Raw genomic sequence first — 21484 nt, 5'->3', positions numbered from 1 at the left:
TGCAGCAGCTGGGCTGGGACTTCTTTTTCTTTTCACATTGTCCCTTCTGTCAGATGCAGTTCTGAGAGAAAAGGCTGTGGGAAGAGAAGACAAAATGGATTGGCTCTGGCCTGTTGCACATCCTTGAGCATTGTCCCTGTGCATCTCCAATCTGGAAGTGTGACATGGAGGTGATGACAGGGACTGCTGAGCAGCAAGGTTGTGAAAAGCTTCTGTAGCTTCAGCTGGGAGAGGCAGAAGAAAAGGAGACAGGTCCATTCGTGCACAAGCCCTTCATGCCTTTGGCTTTGCTAGGGAAACTGTGCTGAGTTCTGGTATCAAGACTTTGACCAGCCTGTTTTTAGACATTTACCCAATTTTAACAAGTTGATACTATACTCTGCAGCTTTGGTTTGTGCAGAAAGACAGGGCCAGGCTGTAATGACACAGAGGGACACAAGCTTGATGTCCCACACAATTCTCTCAGGTCAGATGTAACCTTTGGAGACCTGGGTAAAGGAAAGAATGTGGGGAGGATGGACCACCGTTCATATGACAACAGTCCAAGACAGCACCGTATGGGATATTTCTCACTTTCTGGGATTGCAAGGGAGGCTCCATGGCTTCCTTCTAGGTGAAAATCTGGGGACTCCTTTTTCTCTGGCCATTTCTTGCATATTACCCCCACCGTGACACCCCTTCCCACCTGCCAGGTGATTGGAGAGCATCTCTCAGCCCATGCCTTTCCAAGGAGGTTCTAACCTCATACATACAGCTGGGGGAAGGAGGGAAGAAACACTGGGAAGGAAGAGGAGCTATTGGAAATAAATGTGAGTTTGTATAAAATAACTGAGAACATAAATGGAAATTAAATGGCTTACAGCAGGTGGAGAAAGGATGTTCTGGCACGAGCATCCCATGGGGCTAGTTGAGCTTGGCAGAGCATGAACCTTCTGGGTGATTCTTTGGAATGCACCCTGAAGGTTTCATAAAGTCTCTCCTGCCTTAATAAGGAAATTAAGAAGTGGAGCAAAGATTTTAGGTGTTGGGTAGTCCTTCATCACTCAAAGTGCTGTGATATGGGGAGGAATAATCTGAGCCACTTGTAGGGCATCAGGGCTCTGCGTGAGCTAAGATTTATCTCTAGAAATGGTTGCAGACTGTGAGTAGATTCAGTTAATGTGCAGGGAGGAGCAGAATACTAGAGACCTAAAGACTGGTAGAGAAAATCACACTGGATTTGCAGAGTAGCATTTAATAAAGCATTTAATAAAGTCAGAGTAGGCCATGAAATGCTGGAAGGGTGTGTTCAGTTTTGTTCAGAGTATTTTGGAAAGATTCTGGAAAAGGTTAGAGTTGTCCCCAGGGCTGCAGTCACAGGAGGCATGGGGAGACTGAAGAATAAAAAAAAATTGGATAGATAAGAAATGCTTAGTTTAACGAGTAGATGGATGAGAATGAGATGAAACAGAGACAAAAGGGAATAGATCAGAGAAAATAAATTGGATGGCTCTGTTCATCTTTTTCTCCTAATGTGAGGGCCAGGAGATACCTTGCAGATCTGAGAGCTGAGAACATTGTAACTGGTCTGAGAAATCTATTAAGGAAAAATAACTGCCCCCCTCTCAAGCAGAAATAGTGTCTGCTACTGTCCCGTAATTGAGGAACAAGGAGAGGAAAAACATAAGGTGTTTAGATATGTAGCAAATCTATCTCAAGGGTGAGGAGAGCAGGGGCTGCCATGGGGTATGGGTCACACCTGAACCCTCCAGCTGATGCTGTGCTTCCTCCTCCCAGGGACTGTGTGGCCCTCTGCTTCCTCAACAGTGGCACCAGCTTTGTGGCTGGCTTTGCCATCTTCTCCATCCTGGGCTTCATGGCCGAGGAGCAAGGAGTGCCTATCGCTGAGGTGGCTGAGTCAGGTGAGTGAGAGCTGTGGTGGGATGATGGTGTCATGGGAGGTTTCTGTTTTTCCCCTGGGCCAGGAGGCATGCCCATGGGGTATCTGCCCCAGAGAAAACAGTGTTGCAGAAGCAGGCTCTTGTCCTGTTGGGAAGCTCTGCTCTTTGCCTCCAAAACCCATGGAGAAACAAATGCCAACTCATGAAATGTTATGATGCTGTGGCCATGTCTTGAGGTCAACGTAAGCTGCCTACTGGGGCTATGTTAGGCAGGTAATGTCTCTCCAGAAGGGATGCAGTAACTGCATGGCATATACCTAGGCTTGTGCTGGGCTCAGAGGCTCATCTGGACCCCAGTAGTAGTGTAGCAGTGATGCAGCCATAGCTTGCTGTGCCCCATTTTCCTCTCTCCTTGCTCCTTCAGAGCTCCTCCACTCTGCCTTAGTTTCCCACATGGCGCTTGGCCAGGTGTCTGCCTCATATGGGTCCACAGGGATGTGCCATGCTGTGCCATGCTGCTGCCTGCTCTGAAGCCCTTCTCCCCGCAGGACCTGGCCTGGCATTCATCGCCTACCCTCGGGCTGTGGTCATGCTGCCCTTCTCCCCACTCTGGGCGTGCTTCTTCTTCTTGATGGTTGTTTTACTGGGACTGGACAGCCAGGTAAAGGTGCTGGATGCTTTTCTGCTGGACTAAAGTCACTACCCCTTCAAGACAGGCTTGAACTTGACAGATAGAGGTGTGGGGCTGCTGGCGAACTGCTCTGGTTGGGCTGACAGAGGTGGGATCTCTGCTCTTTGCAGTTTGTCTGTGTGGAGAGCCTCGTCACAGCTCTTGTGGACATGTACCCCACCATCTTCCGCAAGAAGAACCGCCGGGAGACCCTCATCCTGCTAGTCTCCATCCTCTCCTATCTGGTGGGGCTGGTGATGCTCACTGAGGTATTTTGGGCTCAGATCACCTGCATGGTGTTTGCCGGGTCTAAGTGCCTTCTGGCAGGGACCTGTCAGGTGGTGGGATTTATACTGGAGATGGGTGAGCTTCATCCTGCTGCTAAGTGCCTGAAGGAGGCTGCCCTGCCCTGCTCTGCCCTGTCCTGCCCTTCCCTGTGGTGTTTGCCTTCCTGTCCTAATCGCTTGTGCCAGTTACAGTTCTGTCAGCTTTCCTGCCAGGACTGATAATTGGAGCTCTGAACAGCCAATATTTTGGTTATAAATTTATCTCTGGTTATAAATTTATCTGCATGAGTTAAACATTTACTGCTGTAGCTGGTACATGGTTTAGAGTGAGCCTTTATCCTTTTCTTTGCTCCTGTATGGAGCTATAAAAATGGTTGAAAACTTGGGTGGAAAATGGATGGAAAATTTAGTGAGCCAGAGTGTGCCCTGTATCTATTACACTCATTTTCTATATATTTCCCTTGTGTATGGCATTAAAACTTAGTCTGTGTCTGTGTGTTGTGGTGTTGATGCTGCCAAATCTGCCTTCAAAGGGGATTTCCACCCTTGTTTCCAGCTAAAAGAGTTGCTTTGTTTTTGTCTTCTCCTAAAATATCCCCACCATCTCTGATGGTCACTTCCCATCTCCTGCCCTGCCCAGGACGGAAGGGTTGCTGAGGCTCCTGAGAGCAAGAAGTCTCCTAGATCTGCCACACAGCTTCATCAGGCCTTGAGCACAAGGGAGATGGCCTTTGTTTTTGGCTAAAAGTGTGCCTGAGGGAGAGGGTGGTCTCCTAGTCACGGAGAAGATGCTGAATTCCTGCTCTTCTCTGGCTGGAGCTCTTGGCTTGTGCCTGACTCCTTTCTCCTCTCTCTTTCTCCACTTCTCCTCACTGCCCACTTGACCCTCCCTAGGGTGGGATGTATGTCTTCCAGCTCTTTGATTACTATGCTGCCAGTGGCATGTGCCTGCTCTTTGTGGCCATCTTCGAGACACTCTGCGTTGCCTGGGTCTATGGTGAGTATGAACCAGGAAGGCTCAATTCTGCACCCTCAAGCTTTCACTTTCCCCACCCTCAATGCACCTGTCAATATTTCCTCTTGGAAATCACTTCATAGTGCAAGGCAACCTTCTAAACCCTTGCTTTGTTGCCAGTGGATTCAACTGATGGGACATTCCTCACAGCAGTGCCATAGGGGAGCTGCTTGGCAGACATCCTCAGTAGGTTCCTAAGTTCCCCTCAAGTTGAGGCCCTCCTTCTGTGGGGATATGAAGCTCCCTGGGGGAACAGTTTCCCAGTCTTTGCATAGAGGAGACTGAGATCCTCATGATGCTTTTGTGTGCCCTCTTTCAGCCCTGACATTCACAAGAGATGGATAAAATATGGTTCAGGTCACAGCCTCAGTTCACGTACTAGCACAGGGCACAGGATATACCAGCTGAAGGGCTGTGGCGACCCACTGAGCTGTTCTGGGGTGAGCAGACATTAATCCAGGACTGAAGTTCCTAGCAGGGTTCTTGGCTATGAAGAGGTTACTGTCTCATTTTTGGGGGAGCTCCCAGATGGTGGGGAAGCAGGGCCCTCACCTGCCATCTCCTCAAGACACACAGACCCTGCTGCCCTTGTTCCCTCAGCAATGAGACATCATTCCCCTCTCCTGTAGGTGCTGAGCGTTTCTACGACAACATTGAAGATATGATTGGCTACCGGCCGTGGCCCATCATCAAATACTGCTGGCTTTTCATCACTCCGGCAGTTTGCTTGGTGAGAGATGGGCGGAGCTGGGTGCCTCTGAGATACATAGACACATATTTAAGGAGGGATCTGCACATGTGTTGAGGCTATGTAGCCTCTCTTTTACCACATAATTCTGTGCAGGTGTGGAGTAACCAGACCTATTTTGACTAACAATGTTGATTTTCTTGCACTTTTCTCTTGGCTTCTTTCACCCTGTCAGGCAACCTTCTTGTTTTCTCTGATCAAATACACCCCACTGACATACAACAAGAAATATGTATATCCGTGGTGGGGGGATACGCTGGGCTGGCTGCTGGCCCTCTCCTCCATGGTGTGCATCCCTCTCTGGATCGTCTACAAGCTCTCCACCATCAAAGGTTCTCTCAAAGAGGTGAGACAGAAGCTCTGGGATCAGGGCAAGGGCTGTACTGCTGTCCAGACTTTCAAGAGAGTTGTTTGTGTGTTGCAGGTTGATTAGTAGGGATCCTAGAATGAATCCATTGAATGAGTTCATTGCTATAACTGAACTGTTGGTTTTGTTGAGTTCTGCCTGGCTGCCCCAAGCTGATGGTTGCCTCTTGGTGCCCTTTGTTTATTGCTTCTGTCTCTTTGCAAACGCCATTAGGAATAAACTCATTAGATGATGAGGAAAAAGATGATATCCCATGCTTCAGCTCAGCATGGAGGCTGCCCTTGACAGCAGCTTGGGGTCTTGCTCCAAGAAAACTCCAGATCCCACCTGTTCTCTGGCTCCTGCAAATGCTCAGGAAGGCGTGGTCTGAATGACTGAATGATACCCATGACTGGAAGGGGAGGGGCCAAGTTACCTTTCATCCTTGAGACCATGTTCAGTGCCTTCTTTTGCCTTCCAGAGGTTCCATCAACTCACCTGTCCACTAGAGGACTTGCCTTCGAGGCCAAGCACGGGACAGCGTCTTCCTTCCACCAGATCTGGCCTCCTGATGCTGACAGAGCTGGAATCTCACTGCTAGGACCAGTGGGGCTCTCCCTCCCTCCCCCAAGATGGTTTCATATGCAGCTTTTACCATGTGTTGGACAACACAAGGATTCACTCACCTAGGAGAGAGGGATTTCTGGGTTGAATTCCCTTCCCTGGAAGATCTGAAGGGCTGAGGGAGAAGCTGCTGTGGAGATGGTCTGCGTGGAGTTAGCAATGCACCTTAATCTTCTCCCTAAGAGGGCTCTGAAGGGGCAGATCGAACACCGGTGTTTCAGAGCACCCCCAGCCTTCTGGTGGGCAGAGAAGAAGGACTGATCATGGAGTGGAGAGTGCCAGAGTCTCAAAGTTGTGGCTCTGGTGTGGACTTTGGGAGCTCTCCATTCATTCCATTAAATTCTTGTCTTTCCTCTCTAGTTGCAGACTGTCTCATTTTTTGTAACCAGTATCCTTTGCTTACACTGTGTTTAGTGGGGTGTGTACCAGTGGAGCTGTGCTGGGTATCTGGGTCTGCATCTCTGTTGCTCTGGCACAGGAGGGTAGCAAGAGAAGAAGCTTGGTTTAAGTGGGAGGGAAAGTGGGGAACACTGACTGGGAGACCTCTGCATGCAGTAGGCTTGGGGTTCTTGGTGCAATGCCACCTTCTGCTAGAAGCCATCACCTGCTCCCAGCCAAAAGAGTCATCTGGCTGATGAATCACTGGGCTATTCCCAGGGCCTGGGAGAAGTGTGTGGGCTGGTGTTTCTTCATGCAAGAGAAGGATCGTGGGAAATTGTCCCTCATCTCTTCAGGTCCAAGCCATTTTTATTCTGACTGGATTCCAGGTTCTCCAGAACCTGCTATTTTTGTTTCCCTGCATATGGAGAAAAGGCTTCATGGCTGAGGTGGGATCTGTATGTCATGTCAACTCAGCCACAAATAGAGCCTCTCATTTTCAGGCTGTTTGGGTGAAAAAAAAAAACAAACAATAACAATCAAAGAACAGTTGTTTTAAGTGTTGAAGTCTCAGCATCTGAAGAGGGCAGCCAGAGGACATGTAGCCCTGGGAATCTGGATAGCTCTCAGGTAACCCTGAGAAAGCCAGAGCATAGGAAGGGCTGAGTGAGTGAATGAAGCTTGGCTTTCCCAAGGACTGGCAGGCATTGTGCTATACGGCCTGGTACGGTGCTGCTGGAGCACCCAGCACGGAGAGAAGAATTCAAACAATCCACGTAATGAACCACCAGGTGGCCCCAGGACCTCACCTACTGCCGGCAGCAGAAAGGCGAGGTGCAAGGTTACCTTCACGGGCAGGCTGGTGGCACCGGGTGCTCCTGTGGGGCAAGGGGACAGGTCCCCAGCACCACTCCTTGGGACAAGGGGATGTGGAAGAGGAGAGCTTCCTGCTGTCTGCTTCCTTCTGGGGCTGTGGGGCACTTGGATAGGTGTGAGCAGTACGTGGTAGGGGTTTCTGCAGGAAAAGGTTAGAGAAGGAGACTGATAGAAGACCCTTTCCTCTGGTACAGTGCCAGCTCTTGCTTTCCACACAAAAACAGCATATAGTTGTCTATGGGAAGCGATGCTGATAAGTGAACAGTCTGGCTGTGCTCCAGGGGATTTCTTCTTTCCCCTTCTGAAAAGATGATGGTAGACCTCAGCTGATTGTACCTCAGACGGGTCTTTGAAGTGGATCAGCAGACCCTCCGAATTGTGAGACTCTTTGGCCCCACTAGCATGCTGGGTGAAGGGCAGTCCACCAGCTGTAGAGCCAGAGAGGGACTTTCCCTGGCTTGGGGTGAAGGAGGCACTTTGGCTCCTGCTGCCTATTGGTGTTTTCCAAGCTGCAGTCAGCTCTCTCCCACAGGGATCGTATTCATTCCCAGCTGTGGCATGTGCTGTTTTAGCCTCCTGAGGACGTGCATGTTGATGCTCGCCTGTGAGATGAAGGTAGGAAAGAGCTCAGAAAAAAGAAAAGGAAAATCCCCTTTGGGAAGAGACCTCCAGTGTGTGAGGGTGGATGGAGCCATTCCACTTCATGCAGTGCTGGCTGGTAGAAATTATTTCCAGAAATGAACAAATGGAGTTTAATACGGAGGATAATGTTCAGGCTTTTTATATGAATCATACTTGAAGCTCCAGAAACACATTCTCTTCCATGTCTTACTAATTTCAAACAAAATTATACTTTCATTTTCCAGTAATACCTATAAGAGATTTGGTCCACTGGTGAGGTACATTAAAGCTAATAGAAAATTGACCACAGCTACCTCCAGAAAATGGCTGAGGTAGAAAGTCCGCTCAGCTGCAGATAGGCAAAATGGGTGCCTGCCGAAAGGCTTGTGACTTGCTTTGTTTCCAAATAGCTTGGTGTCCATTGAATTGGGCATGTGGTTTATTGATCTGGTTACATATGAGCCAGGAAACCTCCCAAGCCTGTGTTCCTAAATGACCTAATTGCTGTAAAGCTTTGGATGAGCTCTGCAGGTCAGATAAGCAAAAAAGAAAACCAGCAAAAAAACCACCAAAGGCTTGTTGGATATTCTTATTTTCAATAGGACTTTGGGATGAAGAATTGAAAGCTGTGATGCCTGGCTTGAAATCTAAATTGAGTAGATTCTCATTATTCATTGAGCAGATTGATAGACTAAGTCTGAAATGAGTACACTTGAAACTTCCAAATATGACATTTCTCACACCGTTTTTAAAGACTCCATGGTTAAATCAGCAGCACCTCTTATTATACAGCACCCCAAATGTAGGTGAAATTTGGAATGCAGTAATCTTTTTTTGACTTGGAATACGGTGAATTGAGTTGTTTTGCATTCAGGATCAGCCCAGCATTCCTCCTCTCACAGCCTGTGGCACATACCCCAACTCAGACCCTTCCCACATGGGGAAGACACAATGTCCCATCAGACAAGAGAGACCATTTTTTGAAATTTCCCTTCACATTCAGAATCTAAAATCTGTAATTTAGTCTAAGAAGTCAATTCTTAAGCTTCAGGAGCATGGGGATAGGATTGAAGACCTATTTTTTTTTTTTTTTCATGTATATTCTTTTACTTTTTTTTTGTATATCTTTTTACTTTTTCCAGTTTTACATAGAAATAAGGGAGTCCCACAGATTTTGCCTGGGCTTATTAATGCATCAAGTTGTTTTGGGCACCAACATGTGCTACTCTGTCCCAACAGCCACATAGTGTCCTTTGCATCTTTGTGACCTATGCACTGTAGATGTTTGCTGTCACCTCGTGCACCCCATGGCAATAGGATTCGCTGCCCTGTGCCCTCTGCCTGATGTTTTTCCATAGTCCTCCTTGGTCTCTGATCACCAGCAAGCACTGCTGTTAGACTCAAAGAGTCTGTTAGACCAAGGACGTCGCCCTAGCATCTCTAATCCTCCTCACAGCCCACTGTTGTTGCCAACACTGAGCTCCTGCACAATCTCCCCTTGCCTTGTCCTCTCCTTTACCATGGGAGCCGTAGGAGAGAGGGACATTTCGCCCTGAATGTGCTACTGAAGCAGGAGACTCCTGACAGCCTCCTCTTCTCTAGAGCCCTAGGAAGAGGCTGTCAGTGATGGGCAGTGCTGAGAGGGGCACAAGTGAGGCCCTGTGTTGGAGCAGCACTGCAGCTGCCAGAGCCCATTACGGTACAGCAGGGCCTCGTTAGCACTCGTTACTTTAGTTATGTTCACTTGTGATTAGTTACGGTGGAATTGTTGTAGGACAGGCTTGCTTAAGCAGAAATTAACCATAAACATAAAGCATAAATTATAAGAATGCATAGGGGAAGCTCCTCTAAAAATACAGTGTTCAGCCGACAAGGCAAATTCCTGATCAAACAAGCAGCTGTTATTACAGCGTTATTTTGGTTTCATTAGCAAAGGTGTCAAAAGATGGATGGGCATTGGCTGTGGTGGTTCCTCCGGCTGAAGCCCAGTGGGATGGGAGCCAGACTGCACCATGCTCTGGCCTGGAAGAGTGAGAGAAGAAAGGAGGTGAGGAGTGCTGCCAGCCAGCAGGGAGCAGGAGAACTTTGCTGGGGTGCAGGGTGTGCCCAAAGGCAGGGACAGCCACTACTGGGAGTGCAGCATGGACCAAAAGTCCTGGTCTTTAGTGGTCCCTGGGGTCTGTGCCACCAGACTGGCAGAGGATGAAGATCAGGTTGTTGGGATCTGGGCTGTGACAATGGTGAGTCCTTAAGTGGATGCTGCCACAGCAGGATCAGGTTGCCCCGTGAAAACTACGATGAATTATTAGCAGGGGAGAAACTCTGAAAACTGAGTGTAACTTCTGGTATTTTCTGGTTTGAAGAGTAGAAATAACAGCCCTTTTTTCCCTGATGGAGAGTGATTTTCACTCATTTCTAGATAAAGTTTTCATTTAGGTTGGCTTTCTTCTTCTTTTGCCTGAATGTCACAAGTCTTTTCCCATCTACAGTTTTGCAAAAAGGCTGTGATGTTCTTGTGAAATACTTCAGTGTGGATAAATGAGGTTTTTAGGTCAGTTCTGCTTACCTAGGCTTATCTCAATCCCCCTCCATATCTGGATAACCTCTTCTGTCCCTCTTCCCAGCTGCCCTGGGTGACGTTGGAGCGCTGCAGCAGGACAGGCGGCAGTACGGTCCCCCATCAGAAGAGATTGTGGTGCTCATGCTGCGGTCTCTTGTGACCCAGAGGGCTGCTGTCAGCTCTCTGATGACCAGAGGAAGCTCTAACCCTGGTGTATGGTGGACACGTCCCAGTTTCAATCCTGCATGCGACTCTGGTTTGACGGCGTAGATACAAGAAAAGGTCAGTAGAAATTTGGCAAGCGTGTTTATGGGCAAAGTGATAGATGAAACAGTAACAATCATTTTAAAAAAATTTATGGAGCTGAACTGTTTTGAGAAAAGTAGCAGAACTGGAATGCCTGCTGCTGGCATAGCACTCAATCAGCCCTGGAAAAGCACGTTGGTGCTGAGATGGGTGCAGAGCAGGCAGGTGGCTGGGGACATGCTTTGGAGTCGGTGGGCTCACTGTCGATGGTTGATCTTTGCAAATGTAGGGCCTTTGCCCTGTCCACCCACAGCTGCTTGCTATTCTTGCTTTCCTATCAGGGCCACAGTTCAAGGTCTGGAGAGGCACATGCAGAGAGAGTTCTCCCTCCCCGGCACACCTCCCTGTGCCATCCCACCACCCACCTGAGAGCAGGGTGACAATTTGATGGGGGGAGTTGGTGGAAGGGGAGGGACTGGAGGAGGAGAGAGGGGAGCCTTTCCCTTAACTCTTGCTGGATCTCCCTGGCGTGCAGTGCAGTGGATTCCCCATCTGGACACTGGTGAGACGGGACTGGCTTGCCTGGCAGATCCCACATGGGTGCAGGTGAGCTGGGCATCTGCTCGCCTGCAGGTCTGGCTGGGAGTGGGCCAGTGAATTTGTGAGGGAAAACAATTCCCAGCAAAAGGATAGAGGGCTGGAGGGTGGGGAGCAATTATCGGTTTGGATCAGCACAGGGAACAGCTTGCTCCTAATGGTTCCTGTCGGACAGAGCAGGCAGTTGTGCTGCCAAGAAGCGGTGGATACCTGAAGGACGGGCAATTGGCACTGAAGGCTGCAGTAGAGCGAGAGAAGGCCTCATGCAGAAGAAAGGTGGAGAAAGACATAAGAGGGGGCCAGAGAGGGATGGGAATGAAGAGCAGCAATAGCTAGGTAGTGATACGTAGGGGAAAAGCTTCAAGGCAAGCAGGAGGCAGTGACTCCTACCATGCTACCCTGCAGATTGCTGACCCTGTGCTAGTGCGTGGCTCGGCGGTGCAGCTCCAAGAGGTGCTTTCTGCTCCTTATCCTTCCTGCTCAGGGTGTCCTTGGATCTGTTCCCAGTTAGGGGTGAAGAACCAGCCTGGGGGAGGGCAGGGAGAAGGCAAGATCTGTGCATGTGCAGAAGCCCTGATCTGAGGGTGTGTTTGTGAACAAACCCAAGTAGATCACGTGGGGGTTTCATAACATCTGATCCGCATCTCCTTAAATCAACAACAGTGCTTTTAAAGCAATCACTGTGGTGAACGGGGGCTTTCATCCAATGTCATTGGAAATGCTATTGCCTTAGTTTTCTTCACTGAGAACTGGAAATATAAGGGTCTGAACCTTGGACCTGGCCTTCACAGCTCTGCAGAAGCCCATCAGTGCTGAGCGTGGGGCTGAAGATGTGGTCCCTGATGAGGTCTGCCCAGCAGGCCCTGTGCCTTACTGCTGTCTGCTGGTGCTCCGGGCAGGGCCCCAAGGCTTCAGTGCACATCCGTGTGCTTCCCGAGCTTGAAGCTCTGTGAAGGAGCCGCCCTGCAGCCACTGTGTCCCCTGCCTTGGACTCTGTCCTGTCCGTGTGGGTCTGCACGACAGGTCACTGTCCTGCCCCAGTAGAACCTCTCTGCTGCCCGTGCGCCTCGGCTGGCTGCCAGGCGTCCAGCTAGGCCCAGGCTCCAACCAGCATTTGGAGACTCCAACCAGGCCCAGGCTGCTGCGGGGCTCGGGTCTTCATGGTCTTCTGTGGCTTTGCCCTCTGCAGCAGGAACGATGAGCTGCAGGCACCAAAGAGCCAGTGAGAGGAAGAAACAAGCCTGCACTGCTCTTAGCATGGGTTGTGTTTCTCTGCTAGTAGAGGACAATGAGGAAAGGCTTGGTCCTTTCCTGCAAGGGACTGCACTCTGCTCACCTTGCAGCTTGCGTCATAGATATACATGTCATTAGCATCTTTACAGATGCTCCTACTCTCATTCTTGCTGGTGTCAGTAAGCAGCAAAAATGCTGAATGCAGGAGTATTGCCCTTTTTTCATGTTGGAGAAAATGCAAGCAGGGTCTGATCCTCATGGCAGGATGGCATGGATCCTCATGGCATGGGTCCACTGTGCCCCAAGAACCTTGATGGACAGATGCCTTGAGATACCCTGTATCACCCACACCACTCAAAAGTTAATCAAGAATTGTAAAGAAGACAGGTAGCTTTCAACATCTAGAAAGAAAGGCATTTTAATTTGAACCGATGTCCGGGAACTGATCACTTTTCTCTCGCTATACTTTTCCTTGCCCTTCTTCTTGCAGCTGGAGTGAGCCATGCTCCAGACAAGTTCAGGTTTGGGAGCAGCAATCACTATTCATGTTGCTGGGAAGAGGTACTGCTCCCATTTCCCTGTACATCTTGCGTCTTTGCCCTGCTCCAGCAGCAGCACTGCTCCTCTGGACTGCTCTTTCAGCTGTACCCTGGCACTGTACCCTTGTTCTCTGTCCTTGTTCCCTCCTTACCATTGGCATGTGGTACAGGATTCCAGCTGCCAGTTCATATCATGCAGCCAACAAATTTCCTGCATCGTCCTGCTCCTCCTTGCATAACCCAGCACAGCCTGCCTTTCTGATTCCTCCCTCCCCACCTCAAATTGCAGTTCATGTGCTTGACTGCTACTTCTTCCACAGTAAAGCCAGGACACATAAATGCAGTGCTGTCTTCAGCCATCAACTGTGACTCTGCCTCCTGCAGCTCAAACAGCACCTATCAGTGTCCAAAGGTGCTTTACATTGCGCTTCCTCTGGTGAGCGTTATCTTCTGCTTTTTGATATGGTATCAATTGCTGATTCACTGTTTGCTCCTGAGACTGCCCTCTTCTCGTTTGCCTCGAGATAAAACAGCAGAAGAGGGTCAATCAGAGGAGGTCAGCTGCCCAGAGGCAGGGCTCTTGAGTGGTGACACTGGGCTTGTGGGAAGGCAACCTTCTCCCTCCTATGCCAGAACTCCTGGTGGCTTCCTTCTCTTTTTACTCTTGTTCCTCATCTCATATGAGCAGTCCTCAGTCCTTTTTGCCTTAGGAGGGACTGAGGTACCACTAGGATTTGCTTTCAAATGATGCTTTCATTCTCCTCTTTCTGATTCTTGCCTCTCTCTTTAATGACAGTTTGCTACCAAACACAATGAATAAGTATTGCTTTTCTGCATAGTGCTTTTGGCATGTGGGACTGAACTGGCTCACAGCACTTCAGTTGTGTCCTGGGCCTTGCTTGCCTTGAGTGGCCATATGGGAAAGATCCCATGGCTGCAGGCCAACAAAACCCCAAAATTGTGAACACTGAGAGACGTGGTTACCTCAGCCAGCTTCTGAGGAAGGGACTTGCTTGAGGCTGCCTGCGTGCTGTCTGCTCTCTTTTCAGTGACAGGCAGAATCCAGGAGGATTCTGATTGTTGCAGCATTTACACCTTGTGGAGAAAAAACTTGGCTGCTGGCACACACCATGCCCTGTTCCAAACCTGCCCTGTTCCCTCTGTGGGGAGAGGACAGGTCATATCTGCAAGGCCTGGCCTGGAAAATCATAGAATTGTTTGAATTGGAAGGAACTTTTAGAGGTCATCTGGTCCAACCTCCATGCAATGAACAGTCACCCACAGGTAGATCAGGTTGCTTAGAGCCCCATCCAGCCTGACCTTGATTGTCTCCAGGGATGGGGCATCCACCACCTCTCTGGGCAACTTGCTCCAGGCACCTTACTGATGGACTGGGGGTTGAAAATACAGTAGGGCATCTCTGAAAGTGGCTGGTGAGGTTGGAAGGAGATGAGGTCAGAGGATGGAGGTGGTGGATGAGTGGCAGAACTGTGGGCTATGCCAGGGGCATCTCAGTCATGGGAAAGACCTCGTGGCAAAGGAACAAAAGAGACAGAGGGAAGGAGCCAGTTTTCTTCAAACTTTGATAACAAGAGAGCAGAAGAATTGCAGGCAGGCAGTGAGAAGCAAAGTATTTTTTCCAAGCTTGTGTATTAAGGACAGAAATATCTAAAGGAAGAAGAAAATGCACGTCAGGAAAGATGTAACACAGTGGGTGTCTGGGCTGCTGTGGGAGACTCATATTATTCCTAGCTGGAAACAAGAAGCTATTTGAGTCCCCATCTGGCCTGGGAACATATAGGGCAGGAGCACAGTGGGAGTAGATGTTTCAGAAAAGAAGCAGGAGTTGTGTGAATAGGCTTCTTCATAGAAACAGCAGGCAACGCAGAGGAGGAAAATCTGATGTGTAATGCTGTGTATCACTTCGCTTGGGAAGGGAGAAATGGGAGCTTGAGACACAAAGGGCCCAAACTTTGGGCACTGGTTTAATCTACCAACTATACCTAGTTGAAAAGGTTTATTTCCATAACTTGGGTGCTTCTCCCTTTTTTGCAATTGGAAAATAAAGCCACAAGCGCAGCATCTCCCCTGCTGATCCATGCTTTCCCAGGGTGGCATTCCAGATTCTACTCTTCATGTTGGCCTGTTCTGGGGCCATGGGATGGGGTCAGAGCAGGTCAGAACCCATGTCCTGCTCCCAATATCCCTGACAGCAGCACTGGGGCTCTGGGCTAGCACTCAGCACTGCCTCCTGGGCTGGGCAGAGGAGGTGGCTGCTCATCAGTGAGCTTCCCTGCCCCTTTCAGAGACAGGGCTAACACACAACCAGGGAAAACACAAATATTAGTAGAAATAGACTGCTTCTTGGATCTCCTTGCATTAAAAGAACAAAAGCAAAGAATTAGCCAAGTCTTCTCCTGTCAGCTTTTCATGACATCCTCAATAAGCCCAGACTTAAGCATCATTGTACTTGATAATGTGCCCTGGACTGCAGCAAATTGGGACATGCCAAGGACTGTGACAGATCAAACATGTTTCATTAAGTACGTGCTATTTTTTTCTCTCCCATTTGACAGTGCGAGGAGCTCTGCTACTCTCAGAGCCAAGGAGGCTGTGCTGCAGCATCTGAATGAACTGATGAGCCAGCTGGCAGCCCTGCAGCAGGCAGGCAGCAGGGAGAGGGTCCTTCAGAAGCCAGGATAAGGCCGGCGGCAGGGCCTGGCCCTTCCCCTTCACATCCATCCCAGCAGGGAAGCAAAGTGGAAGGGGCAAAGGTGGAGCTGAAAAGCTTTCATGTTTAATGGGGAACCAGAATCTTTGTGCAGTGTTTTTCAGCAGGCAGACACGTAGCCTTGAAAATGGCCTCCAATGGCCCCTAACTGCCCTTCTCTGTGCTATGAGCCCCACTGCTCTTGCTGCAGCTCATCTTACTAAAGGCAGTGTTAGAGCTTTGTATGTGATTCAGTCTTCTGCTTTCAGAGTCTGTGGAAAGGCCAACCCTATGCTGGGGTGCATCGTGCACAGCATTGCCAGCCAGTTGAGGGAAGCGACTGTCCCACTCCACACTGCACCAGTGGAGCCTCACCTTGAGTACTGTGTGCAGTTTGAAGTGCCACAGTACAAAAAGGGCATAAAACTATGAGAGCGTCCAAAGGAGGGCTAAAGAGATGAAGGAGGTTCTGGAGGGCAGTGTGTGAAAGTGAGGGCCCTGGGTTTGCTCAGCGCAGAGGCTGCAGCTCCTCACAGGAAGCGGAGGGGCAGCGCTGAGCTCTGCTCTGTGTGACAGCGACAGGGCCGAGGGAACGGCATGGAGCTGCGTCAGGGGAGGGCAGCTGGGGGTCAGGGACAGGGTCTGCAGCACAGGGTGGTGGGCGTGGAACGGGCTGCCCAGGGCAGCGGGCACAGCCCCAAGTGCTGGAGGTCAAGGGGCATTGGGTCACCGCTCTCAGACACAGGGTTTGGTGCTGTGTGGAGCCAGGGGTTGTGCCCAATGATCCTTATGAGTCCTTTCCAACTTGAGAGATTCAGTGACTCTATAAAATGTGCTGCTGATGTCAAAGGGAAGTGTAGGGGCCCCTTGGCATGAAGGCAGATGGGGACGCAAAGGCCTGGGTATTTACAGAGCAATTGATGTTTTACACTGTGGTCTGGTTTCTTTTCTGTACTTGAATGACAGAAAATATGCCTTCTGCCAAAACCTGCTTGCTTTGCTATGCACATTCACTAAAAATTGCCTTTTCATATGCAAGTGTCTTTCTCTGCCTGAGGACCTGATATATCCAGAGGGTTAGCATTTAGGAAATAATTTCATTTGCATTAGGCAACTTGCAGAAGCAAATGAGACCCAGTGATAATGATGCTGTCTTGTGTGAAGCAAGCTCAAGCATCAAGGATCAACCTGATCCTGCTTCCCTCTCACCCTGTTGAACACTGCACCAAAAGAAATGCCATGGTGTTTTTATGCTACCAGGCCAGTTTGTTAGTAAGACCATACCTATTGTTATTCCCAGTTGCCTCAGGCTTTCTGATTGTCCTTACACACTAGCTAGCCTTAAGTGAGAAAACTGGAGAGAACGTACAAAGAGAGAAAGAATGGTGTCCATATGAGACTGCAAAATGTTAGATTGGTTTGGAGGTCCTGTAAGGTGGAGTAAAATGTGGTGAGGTATTGCTCATTCTATTGGCTTGGAGAGGTCCCTGGACTGAGCCACTTCCAGAACCTTGCCTGGATTTCACCTGGGCACTCAATGGTCCAGGGGAGATCCGGGGACAGAGGAAGAGATGAACAGCGTGGGCAGCACAGATACCTATCTCTGCTGATCCTTGGTAATGGGGATGGCCCCTTAGGATGGAAGGGGGAAGAAGTAGAAGTGATGTTAAGATACCTACCAAATCACCAGCAAGCTAATGTGAAGAGAGAAAGCCCTCGTTTCTTTACACTTAAGATAGTGGGGATGGAAGCCTTTCAGAGACGTTGTTACTTTGGAGAGATTTGCTTCCAGTGCAGCTTCCTAAGTCAAGCAAGGGAACATGTATCCCTGATGCATGTTGCTGATACCAACTGGCCCTTCTAAGGCCAACTTCTGAGCAAAGCCACCAGCAAGATGTAGCTACAGCTAGGACTTCCCTGGCACAGTTCATCATCTACCCTGTTCACGTTAAGGCTGTGCTCCCCCTGTGCATCCTTACACCAGGTAACCCATTAGGGCATGCTTTTGAGGAGGATTATTTCAGATGGGTAAAAGAAGATTCCTATCTTTACACTTATTCTCTTTATAATCAAATACTGGGAATCAATGTGAAGATGTTGTCAACAAGAAGATTTATTCTGACTTGAGTGAATTTTGGCTAGATTTAGACTGACTCTGTGCACAGTAGAAAACTGCATTTTGCAATAAGCAATGACTAATCTTGTTTAATTAAGATGACGCTACGGATAGCTCATTATTCTGTATAGATTAGAAAATGTCTTCCTTGTTCCACCCCTTAGGCCCAGCCACATTCAGTGTGGCTTCTCAAGCAGTGAGTGAATTTTCTCTGTGATTCCATAGCTCTGCTTTCTCCTGCAAATTTTTCTTTCACTTTTGCACTCAAGGTGACAGTAGGAATGGGTCTGTTGTTGCGGCTGGTCCCCTCACTCCTTTTCCCACCAGTGGCTCCCTGCACCTGCATTCTGTTTCTCCTCTGTCCCACAGAGCCATGACCAGAGCCACAGTCAAGAAGGCAGAGCCCAATGGGGCACTTGCAGTTCCTGAAGAGACAGAAGAGGAGGAAATGGAAGAGCGAGGCCAGTGGAGCAGCAAAGTGGAGTTTGTGCTGTCTGTGGCTGGAGAGATCATTGGTCTGGGTAATGTGTGGAGGTTCCCATACCTCTGCTACAAGAATGGCGGTGGTAAGTTGTTAGTAAGAGTTGTTCTTGGTCTGCAGACACTACAAAATACACTCATTTCTGGGCCTATTTCTCCTAGTGGGTGCTGCTTCTCAAAGCAGCTCTGCTGAGTTTTAATTACAAATGAATCTTTTAGGAGAGGAGCTCTACCTCTCAGGAACTGTTTGAGGCTGTTGGGTGTTCAGAGACACATATGGTCTTCCAAAATGAGCTGTAAGGGAACAGAAAGCCAGCATCAACCTCCTTCTGCACCATTACCTTTCCCACTCTATCTATTACCCCCACCTCTCTCAGGACCTTGTTATAGAGGAGGAAAGGCTTTGATGGTGCCAGTATCCTTGCTAAAGCCTGGTATGTCATTCCTGGCACCTGGGTGCCCTCTTCCTTCTTCAGAAAACTTGAACTCCCACTTTTAATTCTCACAGGGCTGGCTGCCCTGTGGTTATGAGGGCAACACAGTGTTTTATTATGCCACCATAACTTAGCTCCAGAAGTGATGGAAGCTGAAGCATCTTATCTTGTTGTATGGGGAAATATAAGACAGAAGAGACATCTTTGAGAATATATGAGAAGGGTTTTCTGAGGATGGAAAGAAGGATGCAGCTACCACTTTCCCAGGAGCAGTTCTGCCAGTGGTCAATACACTGCTAGGGAAATCTGTCCCCAGGAATAATCTATTCCCTTCCCTTTTGTTTCTTATGTGGCTGCCCCTTTCACAATAACAATGCAATAAAATCATTAAGTGGTTAAAAAATAAGCTTTCTCATAACAATAAAACATAGCTGGGGAGGAAAAAGAGAATAATTGGCTGCCACTAGCTTTTGTTAGCATGTTTCCCTTGCCTTAAGCATTTTCCCCTGCAGACTATATCTCAAAGGCCATTCTTCCCCCATGTGCTGTAAGCTGTCACCAACAGATTACTGATTCAGCTGTTCTTCATCCCAAGATTACCAAATTCTCATCCCGTGTGTTGTTTCTGGAGTTCTTCCAAATCAAGCTGGAGTCAGTACAATGTCACCTCTGAGCCAGATGGGGGTTGGATGAGAAGATGGTTTAAGAAAATAGAAAGAGTCTTTACTTGAACCTGGGGTAGTTTTTTAAGTAGATTCTTTAGTTACCTTCTTTGAGATTGTGATGGCAGTGAGTCAGAAAAGCACAGGATACTTAACGCAGGTGCTGCACATTATTGAACAGCCCATTCTGCAGTGATGATTTGAGAGAAAGGTCATGTCTTTTGCATGGAAGTTCTTTCCTGGGCTTGGATGATACCTTTACATAGTATATGTCTATATTATCCAGTCCAGTAGTCCTGGACTGTTATGACTATATGTTACGAATGTAGGGGAAACATTTCTTTCTCCAATGCTCCAGGGAAACAAATGGACAACAAACTGGTTTGTTGAGACAACCTGCTCTCTTTCCAATGACACTAAAATATATCCTTACCATTGGAAAAGCCCTTCACGTTGTTGCAAAAAAAAAAGGTATTTTTGCCTTTTGTTAGTTCTCCACTGCTGCCAGCCTGGGAATGGTGTCCTGTTACCTTTCTCTACCTTCCAATGCAGTGAAACAGTTATAAAGTTGTGAAGACCGATGACATAAAAACAATCATGTTAATTTTTTGTAAATCAACTGATTGTAAGCTGTGTATGGTTTCACTTCAAGTTTGATCTAATTGCTCAGCATCCTGTAGTTGCTATAGAATCATAAGGAAAGGAGGTCTGTTTCTTTCATAAGGAAAGGAGAGCTTTCTTGCTGAGCCTCCTTTAGTGGAGAAGCAAAGAGGGGAGGAGATGGCAGGTGGAGTATCAGCTGGTAACAGCCGGGGAAGGTTAAGGGAGACAAGGCAGGAAAGGTATAAGAAAGCTCGCATTGCTCAGAATAAAACAGGTCAGCCTTTGAGACATAATACCAAAGGAGAGGGTCTGGCCTGCTGGAAGGCTCCCACATGCACAGGATAATAAAATTGTCCTGCAGATTTGTCGCAAAGGGGTCTTGTAACAGCAAAGGAGCAGCTGCCTCTGTTTTAGCTTAAGCAGTTCCCACTGCCTGCTCTGCAAACCTGTAAGGAGGCTGTGAACTGAGTTCCCTGCCTCCACCCTCAGGTCCCCTGTAGCTACAGCACAGCTGTGTTTAGAGAAAATCTGGATCAGCTTGTTATTGTAACATTGCTGGCTTAAAAACAAGAGGAAATGCTCCTAATTGCTAATTATCCTTCATGAGAAGGAATTTCAGCATGAGTGGCAGTGCTGGCAGGGGAGAATTGGGACCTGGGGACAAAGCCTGTTCCTGTTGAGGCCCTCATCTCTGCTGTCCACACCGCTGCTGCTCCCCAGGCACTGGTAGTGGGAGATGCTCATGACTAAATTTTGCTGTGTGATGGAAGGACCCTGACAGAAAGACATCTACCCTGACTTGCTTTGCTTTTACTGCCTGTCTTTGGAGGGGAGTGAAAATGTGGAAGCCTCACACTCTTTATTTTAATGAAATACCAAAGAGAGAAGTTAAACTTTTTCATTTTGAAAATACTAGAAAGATACTCTTTTGCCGTCCCTCTATTTCCATTCTTTCAGTGCAAACTTTCATTTTGAAAATGCTAGAAAGATACTCTTTTGCCATCCCTCTACTTCCATTCTTTCAGTGCAAACTACTTGTCTAATTTGACGTGAAATCTGTCTCAAGTGAATTTATACCCCAATAGATTTATTATTTATCAAGAAATGCCACAGTCTCCAGGTTTGTATCCTCCAAGCAAGTTTTCTGTGACTCCCAGGACAGGCAGAACAAATGCAATTATGTGAAGCAAGGGCTCCTCGTGCTTTGCCTGTCTCCTGCTGAAAGTGAGCACGAAGGTGGGGAATGACAACAGGGACACTTTTGTAAGTGTGGTCTTTTCCAGTCAAACAGCTCTACCTTACCTCTAGCCATTGGCCAACACAAATGCAGCAGTACTGCAGAAGCATGAGGCAGACCAGACTTGTATTTTTCCAAGAACTGATGAAGTAAGAGAACTTTTTCTTTTGCAGAGGCCACACAGTTAATTCAGGGAAATATTTCTGTTTACATCTAGAGGATTCTAGCTGTGGCCCAAGGTATCTGTAAGGGGTGTGTAGGGTAAGGTTTTAAAGAGGTTCCTGAGGCAGTATCTGATCTCTCTTTGCAGGAGCATTCCTCATCCCCTACCTCATCTTTCTCTTCACCTGTGGGATCCCACTGTTCCTTCTGGAGACAGCACTGGGGCAGTACACCAGCCAAGGAGGGGTCACTGCCTGGAGGAAGATCTGTCCCATCTTTGAAGGTGAGTCGATTTACAGGAACTGCTGGCAGCACTTTCTAAAAATTAGTGACTCACAGCCTCTTTTGGAAGCATTATTCTGTTTCTCTTTCCCTCTCTTTCTTTCTCTCTCTTCCACAGTTCCTCCTTTCCCTTTCCCTTTCCCTTTCCCTTTCCCTTTCCCTTTCCCTTTCCCTTTCC

The 21484-nt window shown here is 48.3% G+C and overlaps 2 protein-coding genes across 5 annotated transcripts in view; both read left to right on the top strand.

Moving 5' to 3' along the window:
- Positions 1-5804, top strand: part of LOC122170694 (sodium- and chloride-dependent GABA transporter 2) — a 29279-nt gene extending 23475 nt beyond the window's left edge. For both annotated transcript variants that reach the window (XM_042837808.1, XM_042837807.1), the window contains 7 exons: positions 1777-1901; positions 2429-2541; positions 2682-2819; positions 3732-3834; positions 4482-4582; positions 4776-4946; positions 5428-5804. In XM_042837808.1, the coding sequence (XP_042693742.1) occupies positions 1777-1901; positions 2429-2541; positions 2682-2819; positions 3732-3834; positions 4482-4582; positions 4776-4946; positions 5428-5547 (871 nt within the window). In that variant the 3' untranslated portion in view covers positions 5548-5804. The remainder of the gene's footprint in view (positions 1-1776; positions 1902-2428; positions 2542-2681; positions 2820-3731; positions 3835-4481; positions 4583-4775; positions 4947-5427) is intronic.
- Positions 5805-10068: 4264 nt separating this feature from the next.
- The window catches only part of LOC122170696 (sodium- and chloride-dependent betaine transporter-like), a 22364-nt gene continuing 10948 nt past the window's right edge, over positions 10069-21484 (top strand). Inside the window, exons 1-3 of one of the 3 annotated variants that reach the window (XM_042837812.1) lie at positions 10069-10287; positions 17816-18012; positions 21173-21307. In XM_042837812.1, the coding sequence (XP_042693746.1) occupies positions 17820-18012; positions 21173-21307 (328 nt within the window). In that variant the 5' untranslated portion in view covers positions 10069-10287; positions 17816-17819. Of the gene's footprint in view, positions 10288-10709; positions 10858-17815; positions 18013-21172; positions 21308-21484 lie in introns of those variants that run through there. The other 2 variants (XM_042837813.1, XM_042837811.1) reach the window with 2 other exon arrangements.

Source organism: Centrocercus urophasianus, unplaced genomic scaffold (assembly GCF_019232065.1).
Source record: "Centrocercus urophasianus isolate 14NV4802_14NV808 unplaced genomic scaffold, USGS_Curo_1.0 seq_73, whole genome shotgun sequence".
NCBI classification, from domain to species: Eukaryota; Metazoa; Chordata; class Aves; order Galliformes; family Phasianidae; genus Centrocercus; species Centrocercus urophasianus.
The sequence above is the reverse complement of the archived record's forward strand: the minus strand, read 5'-3'. Positions and strand labels throughout refer to the sequence as shown.